General features: G+C 40.9%; 2 protein-coding genes across 3 annotated transcripts in view; both read left to right on the top strand.

Moving 5' to 3' along the window:
• EPSTI1 (epithelial stromal interaction 1) overlaps positions 1–20,641 on the top strand; it is a 116,291-nt gene that overhangs the window by 12,346 nt on the left and 83,304 nt on the right. For both annotated transcript variants that reach the window (XM_081082750.1, XM_081082751.1), the window contains exons 2-3: positions 16,268–16,326; positions 18,466–18,549. In XM_081082750.1, coding sequence (XP_080938876.1) covers positions 16,268–16,326; positions 18,466–18,549 — 143 coding nt within the window. The remainder of the gene's footprint in view (positions 1–16,267; positions 16,327–18,465; positions 18,550–20,641) is intronic.
• On the top strand, positions 9,298–9,550 carry LOC308512991 (COX assembly mitochondrial protein homolog; the record flags this gene model as incomplete). The annotated part of the gene is given in 3 exon segments (XM_081082755.1): positions 9,298–9,370; positions 9,373–9,393; positions 9,396–9,550. Coding segments are annotated over 3 exon segments (249 nt in total).

Here is a 20,641-nt window from a genome sequence, read left to right as displayed (position 1 = left end):
CATTTATTCTCATTGTTTCTTGTTTCTTGCAGTAGGCTTGTAGAGCTATGAACTTCTCTCTCAAGACTGCTTTTGCTGTGTCCCATAGGTTTTGGATTGTTGTGCTTTCATTGTCATTTGTTGCCATGATGTTTTTTATTTCTCCTTTGATCTCACTGGTAACCCAGTCGTTGTTTAATAGCATGCTATTTAGTCTCCATGTCTTTGATTTTTCTGGATTGTTTTTGTTGTAGTTGATTTCCAGTTTTATGCCTTTGTGGCCTGAGAAGATGCTTGATATGATTTCAATTTTCTTGAATTTGAAGAGACTTTGCCTGTGACCCAATATATGGTCTATCTTTGAAGACGACAAATGTACACTTGAGGAGAATGTATATTCTGTGGCTTTGGGGTGAAATGTTCTGAAGATGTCAATTAATTCAATCTGATCTAGTGAGTCATTTAGGATTAATGTTTCTTTCCTGAGTTTCTGTTTAGAGGATTTGTCCAGTGGTGATAATGGGGTGTTAAGGTCCCCTACTATGATTGTATTGCTGTCAATCTCTCCCTTGATCTTCTCCAGAAGATTTCTTACGTATTTGGGTGCTCCTATATTTGGTGCATATATATTTACCAGAATTATTTCTTCATGTTGGACTGCTCCCTTTAGTATTATGAAGTGGCCTTCTTTATCACTTTTTATGTCCTTCACTTTGAGGTCTAATTTGTGATGTAAGTATTGCTACCCCGACTTTTTTTTCACTTCCATAGGCCTGAAAAACCTTTTTCCATCCTTCACCATCAGTCTGTGTGCGTCCTTTTTTCTGAGGTGGGTTTCCTGTAGATGGCAGATATATGGGTCATGTTTTCTTATCCACTCATTTACCCTATGCCTTTTGACTGGGGAATTTAATCCATTTACATTTAAAGTTATTATTGATAGAAACTTGTTAGTCGCCATTTTTGTTCTTTACCGCTGCATTCCTTCTTTGTTTCCTATTTTTTCTATTTACAGCAGACACTTTAGCATTTCTTGCATTGCTGGTTTGGTTGTAATAAACTCCCGTAGACCGTTTTTGTCTGTAAAGCTCCTGATTTGACCCTCAATTTTTATTGATAGCCTTGCTGGGTACAGTATTCTTGGATTCAGACTCTTCCTTTGCATGACTTTGTATATTTCATTCCATTCCCTTCTTGCCTGATGTGTTTCTGTTGAGAAATCGGTCGCTAGTCTGATGGGGGATCCTTTGTAGGTAACTTTCTGTCTCTCTCTGGCTGCTTTTAAGATTCTTGCTTTGTCGTTGGTGTTTGCCAATTTACTTATTATGTGCCTTGGTGTCAGTCTTTTTGGGTTCATTTTGTTTGGGACTCTGTGAGCTTCTTGGATTTGTGTGAGTTTTTTCTTCCCTATATGAGGGAAATTTTCTGTTACTATTTTTTCAAACAGGTTTTCTATTCCTTGCTCAGTTTCCTCTCCTTCTGGCACCCCTATTATTCGGATGTTGTTTTGTTTAGCATTGTCCCAGAGTTCTCTTAGGCTCTCCTCCTGCTTTTTAATTTTTTTTTTCTAGAAGCTGTTCTGTTTGGGTATTTTTTCCTACCTTGTCTTCTAGCTCGCTGATGCGGTCCTCTGCTTCTTGTAGTCTACTGTTGATGCTTTCTATTGAGTTCTTTATAGCAGTGATGTCATTTTTCATTTCTTCTTGGTTTTTCTTCATTTCCTCTTGGTTTCTACACATATTGTTGAATATGTCTTCCATTCTTTTCATCCACCTTATGGCCATTTCTCTGAATTATTTCTCTGACAGGTTGCTTGCCTCCATTGCCTCCATTTCGTTTACTTCCTTTTCTGATGATGCCTGTTTTTCTTTCATATGTGGGTTGGTTCTTTGTTTCACCATGATCTCTCTTCTCCAGGTGTTTGGTTATGTAGTTCTCTCTCTGCTGCATTGATTTAAAGGCACAAAATACAACACAACAAGGCACAACGTACAAGGCACTGAACATAAATGTATTCACGATATTAATAACCCAAAATAAAGGTGACCACCCGAGCGAAGAGAATTAAGGGATAAAGAAGAAAAAAGAGAAAAAGACTAAAGAGAAAAAGAAAAAAACAAAAAGGAGTGCCGAAATGAGATTGGGAAAAGGGAGAGAAGAAAAAAAAAAGTAAGAGAGAGAATGAAATAGAGGTGGGGAAGAGGCTATTTGTATGGGGAGAAAACTCTAATAGAACCACAACTAATCTCAACGAATTCCAGCAGCAGATCTCTGGAGATTAATGCAACTACAACCAACCACTAATATCAAGCGAGGCAAGGGAAAAGAGAAGCACAAAAATAATCAGAGAAAGAAAAAATAAGCAAAACAGAAAAATGAAAATGAAAAACGGAACAATCTCCCAAACAAGCATAAAAAAACCCCAATATAATATAAATCAAGCAAACACTAGCAAAACGACAGAGAGAGAGAGAAAAAAAAATTGGATAGTGAAGAAAGATAAGAGAGAGGTGTATATGGATTTAGTGCAAGGGATTGGAAATTAGATATATAAGTAGGGTGAAATTTAGACAGTGGGTAAAAAGAAGGAATAGGGAAAATCTAAAGCAGGAATAGGGTAAGAGAAACAGGACAACAAAAGGGGAAAAGTGAGGAAGAGTGTTTTGGCTTAAGGGTAAAGGTGAGATAGAGAGAAATGATGCCAAAGGAACGATGAAAATAGAGTGTAGAGCACTAATCCCAAAATAAAATAAAGAAAATAAAAAATAAAAATAAAATGACACTTGAAAAATAGTAAAATGATAGCAAAAATACTGGTTAAAAAAATGTCGTAATTAAAAAGGCAAAATCATGTGATAAAAAAATAATAAAATGGGTTCTTAATGATAAAAGAATTAAAAATATATATAAAAATATGCAGTAGTGAAGGTGCTTCAGATCTTCTACTCTTCTTTTTGGCACGCCTTAGTCCTGCCAGGCATTCAGGAGAGTGTTGAATTTCCCTGCAATACACTGTCCCTCCGTGCTGTAAACCACAGTCCTGATTTTAAGGCAGGTTGTATTTGTTTACCAGACTGCCTTTATTTGTATTTACAGAAGAGATAGTTCATGGCTCTGCCTCTGGGTGGCAGTGTGTCTGGATTGACCTCCGAGGCTATAAGTCCTCTCTTTCAGTAGGGTTTATTTTCTCTATGGTACTTGAAACTGGTTTGGGAAAGTCCACTGCCCAGAGCTGGTTCTTTAATCGTTACTGCCCGCTCTGTTTCCCAGGCTCCCCAAAAAGAACTTTCCCCTACAGGCTCTGCGAATGACCCCAACTGGGGAATCCCATGCACTGGGTTTAATAATCAAACGCACGGATCTAAGGGGAACTGTAACAAGAGCCTGATACGTTGTGCAAATTCGCAAGCCTCCACCTTCCAAGAAGCTGGCACACTGGCAAAATCCGAGGCTGCTTTTTTACATCCAGTCCAGCTATGGGCTTATTTTTAGCGTTCCCTTCTGCCAGCAGCCCTGTGGGGCCCCTTCCCCACTCGCAGGTCACGTTGGTCCCAATGGCTGTGGACTCTGTGGAGTGCAGATTTTGCCCCGCACGCGCAGTCCTCTCTCCAACCTGAATTGCAAACCGCACCTTTAGGGGAAGTCTAACCTTTCCGTGAGAAGAAGCAGTGCTCGTCTGAGTTCACGTAGTCATGCTGCTTGAGATCCCTTGTTTCCAAGTTAGTATCTGATCTCTGGATGCCAGTACAGCCACTCAAGATAGTGCGGTCTCCGCTGCTGAGCTGGTGCACCAGGAGAGGTTTCAGTCGCGGTCTCCAACCGTCCTTTTTTTTTCTGGGAGTTCTCGGTCTTTTTGAGAGCCAAAGTTTTTAAACTTAAACTATATAGGTAGGTACATTGTTATTAACTTAATTAGGGTACTCCTAAGGCTTAGGAAGAGCCACACTCAAGGGGCCAAAGAGCCACATTTGGCTCGTGAGCTGCTGTTTGTCGACCACGGGCCTAGAGCACTGAGGGTGGGTGAGGATCTTTGTGTCAGCTTGACAGGCAGGCAGAATGGTTTCCACCTTCCTCTGCCTTTTATTTTTTTTTTTCTATTCATGAAGGCCCTCAGTGGATTGGATGACGTCCACCCAAATTAAAGAGGGGCGTTTACTGAGTTTATCAGTTCAAATGGTTATATCTTCCAGGTAAATCCTCACAGACATATGTGACCCAGTTAAGTTGACATATAAAATTAATTATTACACCTGGACTCTTCAAAAATAAAAATGATTAGATTGTAGGAGTCTAAAAGGCATGCCAAACCATAGGAGTGTATATTTCATGATTGGATCTGGGATTCAGTAGGAGTAGGGAAGAATATAAAAAAAATTGGAGCAAGTTAGAAATTTAAATATAGACTGAATACTAAAATTCCTGGGGTATGATAGTTCTATCATGTTTAAGGAGAACTCTTTGTTCCCAGGAGATATATGCTGAAGTATTTAGGGGTGATGTGTCATGACTCTGCAGCTTACAATCATATGGTTCAGAAAAAAAAACAAATGAAGAAGAGGAAAGAGAAAGAGCAATGTAACAATTGGTACAATTAACAATTGGTAAATATAGATAATAGATATGGGTTTTTATTTTCCACAATATTTTAATTTTGCTTATAGGCTTAAAACTTAAGATTAAAAGGTGGGGGAAAGTAACTTAGATAATATCCTAAAGTTTATGGTACCTCTCCTCCCTCTTTTGCCATTATTCTTTTGGAATCTGGATAAGTTAAAAGAAGGCTTGTCATGGAGCTGTATATTTTAAAATTTGTACAGTTTACCCTGGGATCAGAACTGTGCTATTTTTAAAAATATATATTTTTATTGATTTTTAGAGAGAGAGAGAGGAAGGGAGAGGGAGAGAGAAACATTAATTGCCTGCCTCTTGCCCACCCCTCACTGGAGATTGAGCTCACAACCCAGGCATGTGTCCTGACCAGGAATCAAACTGGGAACTTTTTGGTGCACATGGCAATGCCCAACCAACTAAGCCACACTTGCTAGGGCAGAATCATACTATTTTTTATAGTAGAAAACTGTTTAGTAATCTTTAATGAGATATTATTTATCAATACCATTTTGTTTCAGTGATTCTTATTACTCCTGGGACACAACAAAGAAAAGGAAAGAATCAGGAAACGGGATATAGATGTGAGAGTGAAGAACCAGAACTAGGGATGTAAAAAAATAATCTTAAAAACTATATATATAAAACCCTAATATGCAAATAGATCGAACAGCTGAACAACCAAATGACCAGTCATGATGATGTGTGTTGACCACCAGAGAGCCAGTGCAGAACATGGCGGGCGTCAGCTGTGGTGGGCGGGATGGTGGAGCAGGGGTGCCAGACCAAGGCAGGGCACCGGTTGCTGAAAATTCTTTGCTCACGTGCACCATGGTCCCACCTGGCACTTGCACCCACTGCCAGCACTGGAGCTGCCACTCGCACCTGCTGCCATCTACTTCCCCACTCACACCTGCCATCAGCATAGCCAACACCATCAGCGCATGGGAGTTTGCAGCAGCAGGAGTGGGGCTGCTGGCAGACAAGGGACTGGGGGCTGCAGTGGGAGGGGTTGGGCAGGGGCATGGAGGATGGGCCAAGACCCACCACTGTGCCCACTGCAGCCTTACGGCCCACAATTCCTTTCAAAGTGCACGAATTCGTGCGCTGGGCCCCTAGTATTACAGGTATTGTAGAAGAAGCAGCAAAGGATTCAGTCACAGCATGAAAAAGGAGATGTATTAAGTGATTCAGGACCAGAGTCTATACCAGGGGTGGGCAAACTTTTTGACTCGAGGGCCACAATGGGTTCTTAAACTGGACCAGAGGGCTGGAACAAAAGCATGGATGGAGTGTTTATATGAACTAATATAAATTCAAAGTAAACATCATTACATAAAAGAGTACGGTGTTTTTTTTTTTTTTTTAGTTTTATTCATTTCAAATGGGCCGGATCCGGCCCGCGGGCCGTAGTTTGCCCACGGCTGGTCTATACTGTATCAATAATAATAAAGGTGTAATATGCTAATTAGACTGGACAGCCAAACTACCTTCTGGACATCATTCCAGATGTCCTTCTGGATGAAGCCATGGTGAGGGGGGAGGGGGCCGAGGCAGAGGCAGTTAGGGGCGATTAGGCAGGTAGGCAGCGAGCAGTTAGGGGTGATTGGGCAGTTAGGCAGAGTAGTTAAGGGTAATGAGGCAGGCAGGCAGAGTGGTTAGGGGTGATGAGGCAGGCAGTCAGAGTGGTTAGGGGCGATGAGGCAGGTAGGTGAGTGGTTAGGGGTGACCAGGCAGGCAGGCGAGTGGTTGGGGGCGATCAGGCAGGCAAGAGGGTGGTTAAGGGTGATCAGGCAGGCAGGTGAGTGGTTAGGGGCAATCAGGCAGGCAAGCAGTTAGGAGCCAGCGGTCCCGGATTGTGAGAGGGATGTTCGACTGCTGGTTTAGGCCTGATCCCTGCAGCAGTCGGACATCCCCTGAGGGGTCCCAGATTGCAAGAGGGTGCAGGCCGGGCTGAGGAACACCCCTCCCCTGTGCATGAATTTCATGCACCAGGCCTCTCGTGTATAAAATAAAAGTCTATTAAATTATATATGTTATATATAACGATTATAATTACATACAATAGAACTTATATCCTCAAATAGGTGTCTTAATAGATAGCTGTATTTATTTGTTTCTCTCCTATAAAATAAGTCTGAAAATAGGTAGTCTAGGGCTGATATAGTACAATTGGTAGGCAACCATAATAAAACATTTCTTTCCAAGCACTGTTTTAGTTTAAGAATTGAGGAGTGTTAGGCATAAGAGCAGAAATTAATTAAGTGATCACATTGTCTCTGGATTTTGGAAATGTAAATGGGATATTTAAATGTAATCCATATTCCTGTAGAGGACTGATTTTAGAGGACTATTGGAGTTTTCTTCTAGATATTGTGCTGTGCAAAGCTATGTTTTACACTTTGTACATCCTGCAAGATTGTTTATAATAGTTAACAATTGACACAACTGAAATGGTAAAGTGAATAATTATGTTATGATACATCTATGTTGTGAAATATTATGAAGCCATTTAATATTAAGCTTGTTTCATGTATAATTGGGAAACCACTTATAAATGAAAGAATACAGAATTGAACTTAAGATATGATTACAACTGTACAATAACTTGTACAGAATATGGATTGGGCTGAAATGTACCCAAATAAAACTGTAATTGAGATCTCTAAGGGGTGGGATTATGAGTGACTTTTAAATGTTTTAAGAATATGCATTATTTTCTATGAGCTTATGTTTCTTTTTAAAAAAATGTTTTTATTAATTTCAGAGAGAGGAAGGGAGATGGAGAGAGAGATAGAAACATCAATGATGAGAGAGAATCATCAGAATTATTAATCAGCTGCCTCCTGCATGCCCCTTATTAGGGATTGAGCCTGAAATCCAGGCATGTGCCCTGACCCCTGACTGGGAATTGAACCATGACCTCCTGGCTCATGGATTGACACTCAACTACTGAGCCACACCACTGGGTCATATGTTTCTTTTAAAATCAGAAATAAATAATGAATATCATTTTAAAATGTTCTATGCAAAAATTAGATATAATTTTCTATGTCTTGAGTTCTGATTTTTTCCTTTAAGTTACAGATAAAATTGAGGAACTTTGCTTTAAGTTATAGATAACCTTGAGGAGGTTATAATGTAATTTGCATACATAATTAGATCAGAGCCTTTTAGTAATAATAAAAAAGAAAATGTATAGCCCAGGTTTTTATGGAAATACCAATTTCCTTTTCATTCAGCTATCCTTAAAAAGAATGTTAATCCTGCCCTGACCGGTTTGGTTCAGTGGATATAGCATCGGCCTGCAGACTGAAGGGTCCCAGGTTCGATTCCGGTCAAGGGCATGTACCTTGGTTGCGGGCACATCCCCAGTGGGGAGTGTGCAGGAGGCAGCTGATCGATGTTTCTAACTCTCTATCTCTTTCCCCTCCTCCCTGTAAAAAATCAATAAAATATATTTAAAAAAAAATGTTAATCCTAAATATTCTGTTGGAAAAGACAGCCTTTCTTGGACTTCTTTCACTTTGATATGTCTTGCTGGGTGTGTGCCAGGACTGCATCCCTGACCATTTTTTATTTATTATTATTATTATTATTATTATTTATTTATTTATTTATTTTACAGAGAGAAAGGGAAAGGGTTAGAGAGTTAGAAACATCGATGAGAGAGAAACATTGATCAGCTGCCTCCTGCACACTCCCCAGTGGGGGTGTGCCCGCAACCAAGGTACATGCCCTTGACCGGAATTGAACCCAGGACCCTTGAGTCCACAGGCCGATACTCTATCCACTGAGCCAAACCGGTTAGGGCTCCTGACCATTTTTTAATCTGAACAATTTCTCGGAGTTGTTATGCAGCTGGGAACTTTGAAAGATGAACCATACTATTCCCCAGGACAAGGACCAGTCTCCAACTCAGTTTTCCTCAGCTGTAACGCAATCACAATGTTGCCCCCATAAGACTTGGGGCCAGAGAGAACCGATGTAAATATGCTGGTGTTCATGTTGCCTGCTATGCCATGAGTATTAAGTTCCTTTGTTTCTGACCTAGGAGTCTCATGACTTCTGCCAGCATCCAGGTTAGTTTTTGGGGTTAAGATTATTTTGTCAGTAAGGTCAAATCAAGTCCCCAGACCTATATTGATATATTCTGAAAATATGGATTTCTTATAGTTATTTATACTGAGGGAGCAAGTTTATGCATTTTGCAAGTATAACTATCAGTTGGTCCCCATCTCTACTTCCATCCTTGATTGGCTTTTGATGTCTAAAAGATGATGAATCTCTATAATATTGTATTTTATATATATTCTTTTTATCCTTAGAGTGAATCTTTCTTTCTTTCTTTTTTTTTTTCATAGCTTTTATCACTTATGTGTTTTAAGTGAAGAAATTTGACATTCTTCAGGTCCACCCTGTAAAATTGTGCAGGCTGCTAACTGCACAAACTTGTTTGGCTAGGGTGGTAATTTGGAGCTGAAATACAGTTGACCCTTCAACAAGAAATCCACATACAACTTTTGACTCTAGTCAGCCCTGTGCATTCATGGATTCAACCAATCATGGACCAAAAAACAGTATTTTCAGCCTTTCTCTGTCACCGAGATGGCACTTGACCCGGTAGGATAAATCCTGAGAAGTGTGTTTGCTGGGTCACATGAGAAGCATCTCAGTCATGTCAAAAAATATATTTTGATATCTAAAATAATGAGAGAAAAGGCCCAAGAGAGATGTTCTAAAGAAGTTCAAGATTTGACCAAATGTTGCAAGGAGTGTGAAATCCTATGGTAGTAAAATGTTGGAAAGAAATTCTGCATTGAAAGGATGTCTAGTGGCTTACTGTAATGATCCTGCCTTTTATGAGGAATGCAAAATGAAATACCTTAAGGAAAGGGAAGAATTCAGAAAAACTGGAATTCCTACGAAGAAAAGGCTACAGAAACGTCTAACAAGCATGTAGGCAAATATTTAAATGATAGATACCCAGTATCTCTGTTCATAGAAACTATAATTACCTAAAATAACAGACTCAAGGAAGTGTGTTTGCTTTATTCTAAATTATGAACATATTATTTTAATCTGAAATAAAGATTTTCTAGTTAAAGCAAAACAAAACAAACAACAACAACAACAACAGTATTTTCAATTAGAGGTGGGATTCCATGCTTGGGAGTGCAAAAATACTGTTTTTTATTTGTGATTGGTTGAATCTGTGGATGCCAAGGGCTGACTGTTTTTATTGAAAAACAACAATAACAACAACCATATATAAGTTGACCCATGCAATTCAAACCATTGTTGCTCAAGGTTCAACTGTATATACCAAACCATGTGTGTGACATATTTTTCTCATTTGTCTAAGTTTACTGTGTCTCATGAAGCCATGGGCCTGCATAGGAGCCCTGGTATGGATATGTCTGTGTGTGTGGACTTCTTTCTAGTTTCCACAAAGGCACCCCATCTACAGAAGCTCCGATGACCTGATGATCCTTGTTTGTTTATCTTTCCCCTTTGGGTATCTATTCAGCTCTCGAACAGAAGCTGTGAGTTATAGAACGAACCAGCTTCACGTCAGCCTCTTGGGTGTGCAGACAATGTTTTCGACTCTGTGCATTCTGAAACCAAAGAACATTCATGAGTCCTTCCACACGGGTGCTGTGGAGTGCTGGATCAGGGCTGGTGTAACAGACTTAGGGGTCAAGGATGATTTACTTGGCCTGATCTTGTTATTTTATGTTTCTTTTGGGAATATGATGTGTTTATAAAAGAACTTTTGAAAGCCTGAATGCTTCAAGTTTTGACTGAGGCTGGCTAAAAACAGTAAGGTTCAGATTCCTGCATTGAAGATCATTTAGTAAAAAACCAATATGGAAAGCCTTATCTAGAAAATAAGTCTCTATCCAGTACCTTTGATTAACCAAATCCTTCTTTTTTACAATTTCATCCAAGGATAAGATTTTCTTAAACTATGAAAACCTCAAACCAATTGTGTATAGGACAGCAGACTATGTCTATTTGTCTGCGTGAAATTACGTTTGTAACACAGTCTTCTTACTCTTTCTGAATGTTTGCTCTTGGCTGTGTGTGTGTGTGTGTGTGTGTGTGTGTGTGTGTGTGTGTAAGTCACCCAGTATTGTTCTTAATTAGAAATTTAAATTACATCTGCAGTTTCTACACACCAGGATATATATTTATGTAATACTGTTAGACAGCCAGGATATTTTTCATAATTTCAACATGACATTTTTTCATAGAGTGCTTATTGATGAGCCTTCATAAAAATTGTGCAAGAATGTATGCAGGAGAAGCAGTTGTGTAGCTCAGGAGAGACCTCACAAAGAAAACATTTCTTCAATATATTTATTTTTTTTTTTATGGTGCAGGAAAAAATTTTTTCTTTTGTGCTATTCTTTTAGATATTCTCCCTTAATATATGTCACTGCTATGTGCTGTTGGAAAGTGAAAACAACCTTACAAATTGAGAAATTCCATTAAATTTCAATGAGGTAATTAAGGAAACTCATTTTCAAAGATATACATTTATTTCAGTAGCTTGAATGTTGCTTAATCAGGAAATGACCGGAATACTAAACACTGAAAGGTTGGTTGTGCTTGTGTAGATCAGTTGCTTTGAGAGTCAGATGGTTGAAAGGGATGACATGGAGGTTAAAACAGCAGAGGCCCTTGTTGTGGGTGGAAACTAATTGGCTGAAAGCATGAATAAGTTATATGTTATTCATGTCAAGGAAAAGCTAGGAGAAAAGGGATGAATATTTGTATCTACCAAGGCATTATGCTCTGCCATATGATATAAAAAATAAAAAGCAGATCCTTAGATTTATGCTCTTCTTCCTATAGGAAGTAAGAGGAACAGAAGCTCAATTCATCGGCAGTGCTTTCTTCTGAATAATACGTTTTAGACTTGGCATTTTCAGCCAATAAAATATTACTAAGACGGTTGCTAAGAAATTCACTAACATAAAACATTTATTACTAGGACGATTGTCCTTGATCCTGGGATTATGTTTAAGTGCTTTCAATTAAAAACCTCTGATTTGTGGCTAGACAATTCTTTTCCTCTTTTCACAGCCCTCTACCATGTCTGGGTATCTGTAGCCTACACATTGGCCACAGATTGACCATAGTCCTATTTCTAAGACTAAAGATTCTAATATGATGTTATTAGACTTGAACTTAATCAGATTAGATATTGTAGAATGAAATCTTTAAAAATCATATTAATTTTACTTCCCAAATCTTTTGCAAAATTTTTATGAGACCCATGAAGCTTGGAAAATTCTCTACGAAGCTGCTCTTAGCAAACAAACTTTTTTTTTTTTTTTTTGCCATTTTTAGAGCCTATCTTTTAAGCCTCAATTTGCTATTCTTCTCTGCAGTTTTCTACCCCTCTGGGATCTCTGACTCTCCTCCACCTTGGATCTCTCACTACTTCTTTCATCTCACTTTGATGGTTGTTTGGATATCCTTGTGGTGTGTTCTCGTGGTTTCATGAATTGTTCCTGACTAAAGCATAAGCTCTGTTAAAGTGGTTGGTGTCTGTGCTTTGGTATTGTCCCTAACACGACAAGTCTATAGGTGCTCAGTTAAATTAAGTACACTACTTTGTTTGGAAATCTATCAAGAGGCTGAAGTTATGCTTTCTACACTGAGCTGAAGAGTTAGCTGCATACACCTGACAGGTCTGAGTCAAAAGTCCTGGGTTTGCATCTCTGCACTATTGCTTAAATAACCTGTGATCTTTAACATATGTGCCTTTATCAGTGGTTTCTTCATCCCTAAAATCCTTTTAGTGCAGATGTTCAAAGTTAGCTTGACTGATCTATAGCAGTGGTTCTCAAAGTGTGGTCCCTAGACCGAGAACACCAGCATGACCCAGAACTGTTAAAAATGCAAGTTATCAGACCCCACCCCAGACCTACTGAATCAGAAACTCTGCACTTTAACAAATCTTCCAGGTGATTCTGCTGTGCACTAAAGTTTAAGTATGACTGATTTGCAGTATAGTCAAATCCCTGGTATGATGAGAAGCTCCGTACTACAATCTTAATGAACATTGAGGATTGTGCCATCATTTCATGGTTGGTGTGTAAATCCATTATGTCATGTTTCATCTTTAAGACTCTGCAGAATGGCTCACTTTTGTGTCATATTCAAGTCTGCAAGGTACTGTCCACAGAATTGTAGCTCTCAGGCTCCTATAAAGTGTTGGTAATTGAGGAGTGAAAAATCTTTCTTAGGGTGAACAAAGAATATGCTGTGGACAAGGGATTAATTTTCAGCAGCAGCAGCAGCCTCCTAATTTTGTATTCATAACGTTGCATGTATGCTAGGCTACACATGCAACATCTGCTGATATACATTAGGTAATTGGGCATCCAGCAGCCCCATTTGTATGCAAAGGTGGTTGCACACCTCCATTTACAAGTCTAAAATTAAAGCCCAGTTTGAAGCTGGCTGAAGGCTCGCTGCTAGGAACAGAAATAGATAAGGAAGAAATGGCTTCTGTTAATCAGTGCTTTTGGCCTCTCCTGTTCAATCTTTGCTAATTTGTCCTTTGAAATTGTACATTCTGTGTTGAAGAGAGAGACTTCTAAGATTACCTGTTTTTGTTGTTTTTCTTTAAAGAAAACCTACATTTATAAACTGGTTGTGTTTACACATAGCATTGTCCCTAACACTGTAACCACATGTATGCTATAGTCTGTTGCTGAGCTATATTTTTGCTATATGAACTACTCATGCTCTTGTGGAACCACATGGATCATCTCAAAGAGACACCCAGCACAGACTCACAGACTGGGTGTTGGCATAATTTCATTTTAATTCAGCCCACATCCGTCAAGTAGCTACATTGTATTAGCGTTTTGCCAGAGGCTGGGCATAAACATATCCATCAAGCAGTTTCTGCCCTCAAAAGCTCACAATATTTTAACATCTTCTTGATATCCCAGAGTTGAATATTTTTGCATAAATGAAGGCTTCTCTGATAATCTCATGAATTGAAGTGACTCCTTACTTCTCTGAGCTCCTGATTATGCTCAACCAGTGTCCCAAGAAGAATGAGGGATCCATGCCTGAAAGGCTCAGAGCTCAAGCACAAGGCTGTGGCCAGTGAGCACTGAGATGGGTCATCAGGAAGAGATGGCCGCACTAATTCACACCCTTATGTTCATAACAATGTTATTTACAGTAGCCAAGATTTGGAAGCAGTCCAAGTGCACATTAGAGGATCAGTGGGTAAAAAAGCTGTTGTACATTTACACAGTGGAATGCTACTCGGCAGTAAAAAAGAAGGAAATCTTACCTTTTGCAACAGCATGGATGGACATGGAGAGTATTATGCTAAGCAAAGTAAGCCAGTCACAGAAAGACAAGTACCATATGATTTCACTTATATGTGAAATCTAATGAATAAAGCATACTAACAAAAAACTAGTAGCAGGCTTATAGATACATAGACAGACAGCTGTCAAAGGGGAGTTGAAGGGCTCAGTAAAAAAGGTGAAGGGATTAAGCAAAAATTAAAAATGAACAAACAAAACCCTCATAGACAGACAACCATATGGTGATTACCAGAGGGAAAGGGGGTGAGGAGTGGTAGAAGATGATAAAGAGGGGGGTAAATGATGATAAAAGGAGACTTGACTTGGGGTGGTGAACACAATACAATATACAAATGGTGTATTATAGGATTGTACACTTGAAACCTATGTAATTTTATTAACCAATGTCACCCCAATCTAATCTAATAAAAGAGAAACATGCAAATTGACCACACCTCTGCTAAGTCCCAAGCCATGTCCACCAGCCAATCAGAGAGACTATATGCAAATTAACCCAACCAAGATGGTGGCCGGCAGCCATGGAGCTGGAGCAAACAGGAGGCTTGCTTGCCCCGGCGATGGAGGAAGCCAAGCCTCCCACCTGGCCTGGTGGCTGCAGCCTCCACTCAAGGCAACAAAGTTTCAATTATAGAAGATAAATTAATCCCAGATACCTGCTTTTAGCCAGCCTCCACTGGGAGCTTGGATGGCTGGGGGCCATGGCCAACCTGCAAACAGCCATCAGCCCCTCATCCAGGATGGCCACACACTCATAGGGTGAGGGTCCCTGCTGGGGGGCTTGGCCAGCCTGCAAACAACCATCAGCCCCTCACCCAGGCTGGTCATACCCTCACGGTGTGAGGGTCCCCGCTGGGGGGCTTAGCCAGCCTGCAAATGGCCCTCAGCCCCTCACCCAGGATGGCCAAGCACCCCAGTGGGGACCCCACCCTGAAGGGGCTGTGGCCAGCCTGCAAACAGCCATCAGCCCCTCACCCAAGCTGGCCAGGCACCCCAGCGGGGACCCACACCCTGAAGGGGCTGTGGCCAGCCTGCAAACAGCCATCAGCCCCTCACCCAGGCTGGCCAGGTAACCCAGCGGGAACCCCACCCTGATCCAGGACACCCTTCAGGGCAAACCAGCCAGCCCCAACCCATGCACCAGCCCTCTATCCTATATAATAAAAGGGTAATATGCAAATTGACCCTAACAGGAGAGCGACTGGGAATGACTGGTCACTATGACACACACTGACCACCAGGGGGCAGATGCTCAATGCAGGAGCTGCCCCCTGGTGGTCAGTGTGCTCCCACAGGGGGAGCTCTAGTCAGCCACAAGCCAGGCTGATGACTGCCTGTACAGCAGTGGTGGTGGGAGCCTCTCCTGCCTCCTCAGCAGCACTAAGGATGTCTAACTGCAGCTTAGGCCTGCTCCCTGCTGGCAAGTGGGCATCCCCAAGGGCTCCCGGGCTGCCAGAGGGATGTCTGACTGCCAGCTTAGGCCCAATCCCCTGGGGAGCGGGCCTAAGCCAGCAGATGGACATCCTTCGAGGGGTCCCAGACTGGGAGAGGGCACAGGCTGGGCTGAGGGACCCCCTCGAGTGCACAAATTTTTGTGGACCGGGCCTCTAGTCATAATAATAAAAGGCCAGAGGCATCATGACCAAAATGACCAAACAACTGGTCACCATGAAGTGCATGGAGCACCTCTCGGTCCCTCCCCCGTGGCCCACAGGCTCCAATCACAGCAAGGCTGGCAGCTGGTGGGCCAGTGGGGCAGCAGGTGGGTGGGACAGTAAGGCAGGTGTGGTGAGATGAGAATGGGTAGGTGGGGCACGAGCGTGGAAGGGTGGCGGGTGGGTGGGGCTGCATGATTTTGTGTGCTGGGCCTCTAGGAAATTCAATAAAATTAATGTTAAAAGAGATGGCTGCATTGCAAATGGCCCATATTCATAGTTTGTGGGAACAAAGAATGCATGAGTGTTTCTTTTACTCCCCATATGGGCCAGGCGTGTGGAAGAGGATGCCCATCTAAAGCCACCTCAAAGAGATTTGCTCATGAGCATCACCTAGAGGAGCGGTGGGTCCCTGCAAATAGAATTTATCAGGAGCCAACAGTGAAGCAGTCACTTGTCACTCTGTATTTGTTTTCCTTTGACAACAAGATTGTAAAGCTTCTGGAGAACAGACCTGGGTCTTAATAGGAAGAGTACCTTCCAAAGCACATATTTGATGGTGATGATAGTAAATAGTGTATCAGCAGGAAGAATGTTTGGTGGTTTATAGGCATTAGTAGTTTCTCATGATAACAAACAATTTTTCCCTCTTCATTCTAGCATAGGTGCCTACACCTTGATAGCACCAAATGAAAACCGAAGAAAGCAGTTACAAAGGAGTATGTATATTTATTTAACATTCAGAAAGCTTCTCATGTTCTTATAGAGTATAATTGATTTGTTTTGGTCTAAAGTATTTTTATTTTCTGATTTGAATATACTCACTAGATCTCTTCAATTTTTTTCTTTAACTTTAGCAGTTTTAATTCTACCTTTTAAAATTATATACTGTTAATGCTTCTAAACTTGTTTCTCTAGGTTAAAAGCAGAACTCATTGCATGATTATAAACCTTAGATTTCTGTTGAGCTTAAACAGTTTGCCAATAGACCTTTTTCTTGTTCCTGTAAAGTTGGGTTGACTGCAGATATTTTTATAGGACTACTAGAGACCCGATGCATGAAATTCGAGCAAGGGTAGGCCTTTGCAGCCCTGGCTGCCTCTTGGCCCCTGCCCCCTGCCTGCACCCACCTTGGCCTGGCACTGCTTGCGTCTGCCACCACACAAGTTCCCTACTTCCGTGGAGCTTCCCGATCGATCGCCCCCACCAATCACCCCCCAGCTGGTGGCCTGGGCCTCCCTCTGTGGGGCTATCGTGGGGCAATGACGGGCCCCCCGACCAATTGCACTGCACCCACCTTGGCTGGCCTGGCACCAGTGCGTGTCATAGCATGGACGTCCGGAAGGTTGTCCAGACGATCTTTCTGCTGTTCGGTCGTTCAGTCGATTTGCATATTATGCTTTTATTATTACAGATGACTACTTTTGAGATAGACAAGTTATAGTTATATACTTAAAATAATTATCTACTTAAAATATATATTTGAAATAACTTGTCTCTTTCTTGATATGTTTTATCCCTTCATAATGGAATTATTTTTAAGTTTCTGTGCCCCCATACTTTTGTTACTATCACAGTCTACTCTGTTATTTTTATTTGTGTAAAGTAAGTATATTCAATTCACATTGTTTTTAGGTTCTGCAATTTCAAGTGAAACAATGTATAATAAAACCAATTTTACCATAGGCTACTTGATATAAACAAAAGCTTAGTTCCTATGGCATCTCATCAACATTATAATAAAACAACATATTGAAGGACCTGCTGTACTTTAATTTTTTTTTTTTAGATTACCACATCTTTGAGGAAGGGACCACACTGTACTCATTTTTGTGGATATTAAGATATTTAATTGAATTGCACAGCAAAATAAATGCTGTCATTTAAAATTATAGCATTATACACTCAAGTTGGAAGAAGAACTAAAATTTAGTTCACAAAGAAGTTATGAAGCTTGTTTAAGTCAATTGTGGGACTATCTCCTTTATTAGATCTTTGTAGGAAATTTAATTTTATGATTAATGATGGACATAAGAGCACAACAGGAAAGCAAACAGCTCTCCTCCTGGTGGTAAAACTGGAGGTTTCCTTTTAATATTCAGTGCAGAATATGACAAATGCTGCTATGTAGTGAGTGGGCACTGCCAACAGTTGACCAACAGAATTCCAAATGTTTTGGCATCTCACAAGCCTTTGATTTAAATACTTAAGTCTCAGTGTGCTCCGGATTTTTGAGGAGTTTCAGAAAGTTTTTTCTCTAATAGTTAAAAAATGTTATAAATGGACATTTGGAACCATCAGGTCTAAGTGGAGATTCGGGCCTGCATTGGAAGTACTGAACTAGAATCTCTGGCGCCCCCTGCTGTCACTGAGAGTATTTGGGGGAATGAGCACTGCTCTCCCAAGTGCCAGAAACCAGAGCAGGGTTGCCCAGCGGCAGTACAGAGCTCTCACATGGTATAGTTGCAGTAAGATTTGGGAACACTTAAAATAAAGAATGTGGGCATCAGAATTACTTGGGAATATATATTTACCTATGTGTGAAAAGCTCTTATTGACATGATTATTCTGGTTTTGCACACATTCTCTAGAATGGGAAGAAAAATCTTTTATTTTAGTAGGAGTTCAGGTTCTTTTCCATATTTGAACCTCCCATGCAGAGACATTGCCACAGGGGTGGGCCCAGGGTGACTTCAAGGGGTTAGGACTGAATGGTGTCTTCCTTTCCCGGATATCTCATCCACCCATGCCTGCATGTATTTAATTGCCCTCTAATGGTTGCTTTTAATGCCTTAAAGGGACCAGTTTCCTTTTAACATTCTAATGATTGATGACTTTATATTTCTCACTTGGCTTAGTTGCTGAGAAAGAGCTGGAGAACCTGGAGAAGTGGAAGGAGCAACATAGAGCGAAGCCAGTTAACCTGGTACCAAGGAGGCTAGGTAAGCAAGCAAAGTGGTCGTCTGGATAGAGGAGGACAGGGCATGTATCAATCCTGTTAGCACCTTGCCTAGGTCTGTCTTTCACTGTATCTTACAGGTGGTTGGGTCACTGTGCTTCTTGGAATGGACTGCATTTAAAATTGAAACAAATATGCAGATATATTGTTGTTCCTAATTTTCTGCAAGTAGTAAACATATGATGCCACACAGTTATGTGGGAATAAAGTGATGACTTAATTGCCAAACAACTTAGAGCCTCTTAGATGATCAACTCTGAAGAAATCTTACCTGGGGCGCTGCGTATGCCCCATCACAGCACTAGTCAGGATGGGAGTAAAAGCTGTCACAAGCATATGAATCATGGCTCTTGATGCTAATGGGGAAAAATGAATGGAGAGTCAATTCCAAAACTAAGACAGGAGTGAGCTGGGGGCCCAGTGGTTGGTATAAAGGGAAGCATCCCTTCTGTTTGTATTCTACAGATAGAGACCTTTGGGTCTCTGACACATGCTGCCAGTGTGATGAATTGTCTTGGCTGCCTTTGCCAGTGTTTGAATCTTCCAATGGGGAGGCCACCTAATGGGAATCATTCAGTCCGTTCTTCCCTTTTCTTTTCCAGCAGCAGCTAAGAACTTAGAGGGCTGGGTACAGTTTCCACAGATTTTGTTAATACAAATGTGTCAAGCAACAAGGGCCACTTATTGTCACAATAGTTTCAGAGAAATTGTTTTTCCAGGATATAGGTAAAAATAAGCTAATTTGGAAATCATGAATGGATGAAAGGAATAGTAACCATACCCCCACTATGTTTCATGAAAAGGGTTAATCTTAAGTGTAACCTGTACACTGAGTAAGCCAGATGTGAGAGGTACAGCCGGGAAACAGCTTTGTCCCTCCTAAGTGATGCCCTCAAACCAGCTCTGTGGGACTAGTTTGTCCCTTTAATATTTGGATTAGATTAGCTCTTTTTGATCTTTCTCAACTAATAAAGTTGTTCATCTAATTCTAGGCATAAAACAGTGTCATTTCAGTAATTAATCTTCAGTCCTAGCTACTGGGCAAAATTGTTACTAATAAAGATTAGAACTTCCTCCACGTTCAGCCCAGGTATATTTGGGGTAGAAAGATAGCAAAGGAATTGGGGCATAACGGAATTTTTCTCTCCAGACTGCTGTTTCCATATTCTGACCCCTCCAGAGTCAAAGGGAGAAGGGGAGGGAAGGGTGATAGGGGTCTATGGTGCACTGATCCTGGTTTCTTAGTCTTGGTATATACTTACTGTGCATCTCTCCCACTCCCCCCGGGGTCCTTGGAGTTCTTCAGATACCCTCCTTGCCTTCGTTCATCTTTGACCTAGATTTCCCTGGTAGAGATGATAAACATTCCTTCTGTCACCGTGGCTTCACCATTGGCTCTTGGTAGGTAGACTCTCTCTGTAGGGCTGCATTTGTTTCTCCAGGTGGCTCACATGGGCAAGTCCCTTTAGGACAGCTTTAGGTGAACATTCTCCTTCATGACAACTCAGATTAGGAGTACAGGAAACACAAACTCTTGGAAAACAGGCCATTTGCCATGCAGCCACCTCTTGTTGATGACCCATTAAGTAGACAACTGACAACAGCCTTTGGGCTCTGATTTTTCTAGGCATGGGTCCACTAGGTCCCTCAGTCTCTTGGGGAAATACATTCAGATCATCAAATGATTTTTCATTCAACGTCTCTTGTTCATCTTTACGTGAAGAATCCTCCTTCCCCAAAGACAGAGAAGATGAATCCACAAAGACATCCTCTGATTTCTACCTCCCTTTGACCTATTCAACCCTTTTTATAGGCTGAAGGTAGTTGTTACTACAAGTTTTCTAAACTTGTTCAGTTACCTACTTGAAGATCCTGCTTAGGGATCCAAGTACCTTGTTTTGGATTTTGGAATGGTTGGCTACTATTATCTTCAGACCTTAGCTAAAAAAGGACAGAATCTCATTTTTGACATATCTAGAAATGGCCACAGATATCTGTGTGGAAAGAGGCTAGGGGGTAGAAAAAAAAGTTCCAGAGTGTATTAAACTTTATGATGATTTTTGAACAAAACCTGT

This window comes from Myotis nattereri, assembly GCF_964212035.1.
Source record: "Myotis nattereri genome assembly, chromosome: 2".
NCBI classification, from domain to species: Eukaryota; Metazoa; Chordata; class Mammalia; order Chiroptera; family Vespertilionidae; genus Myotis; species Myotis nattereri.
The sequence above is the reverse complement of the archived record's forward strand: the minus strand, read 5'-3'. Positions and strand labels throughout refer to the sequence as shown.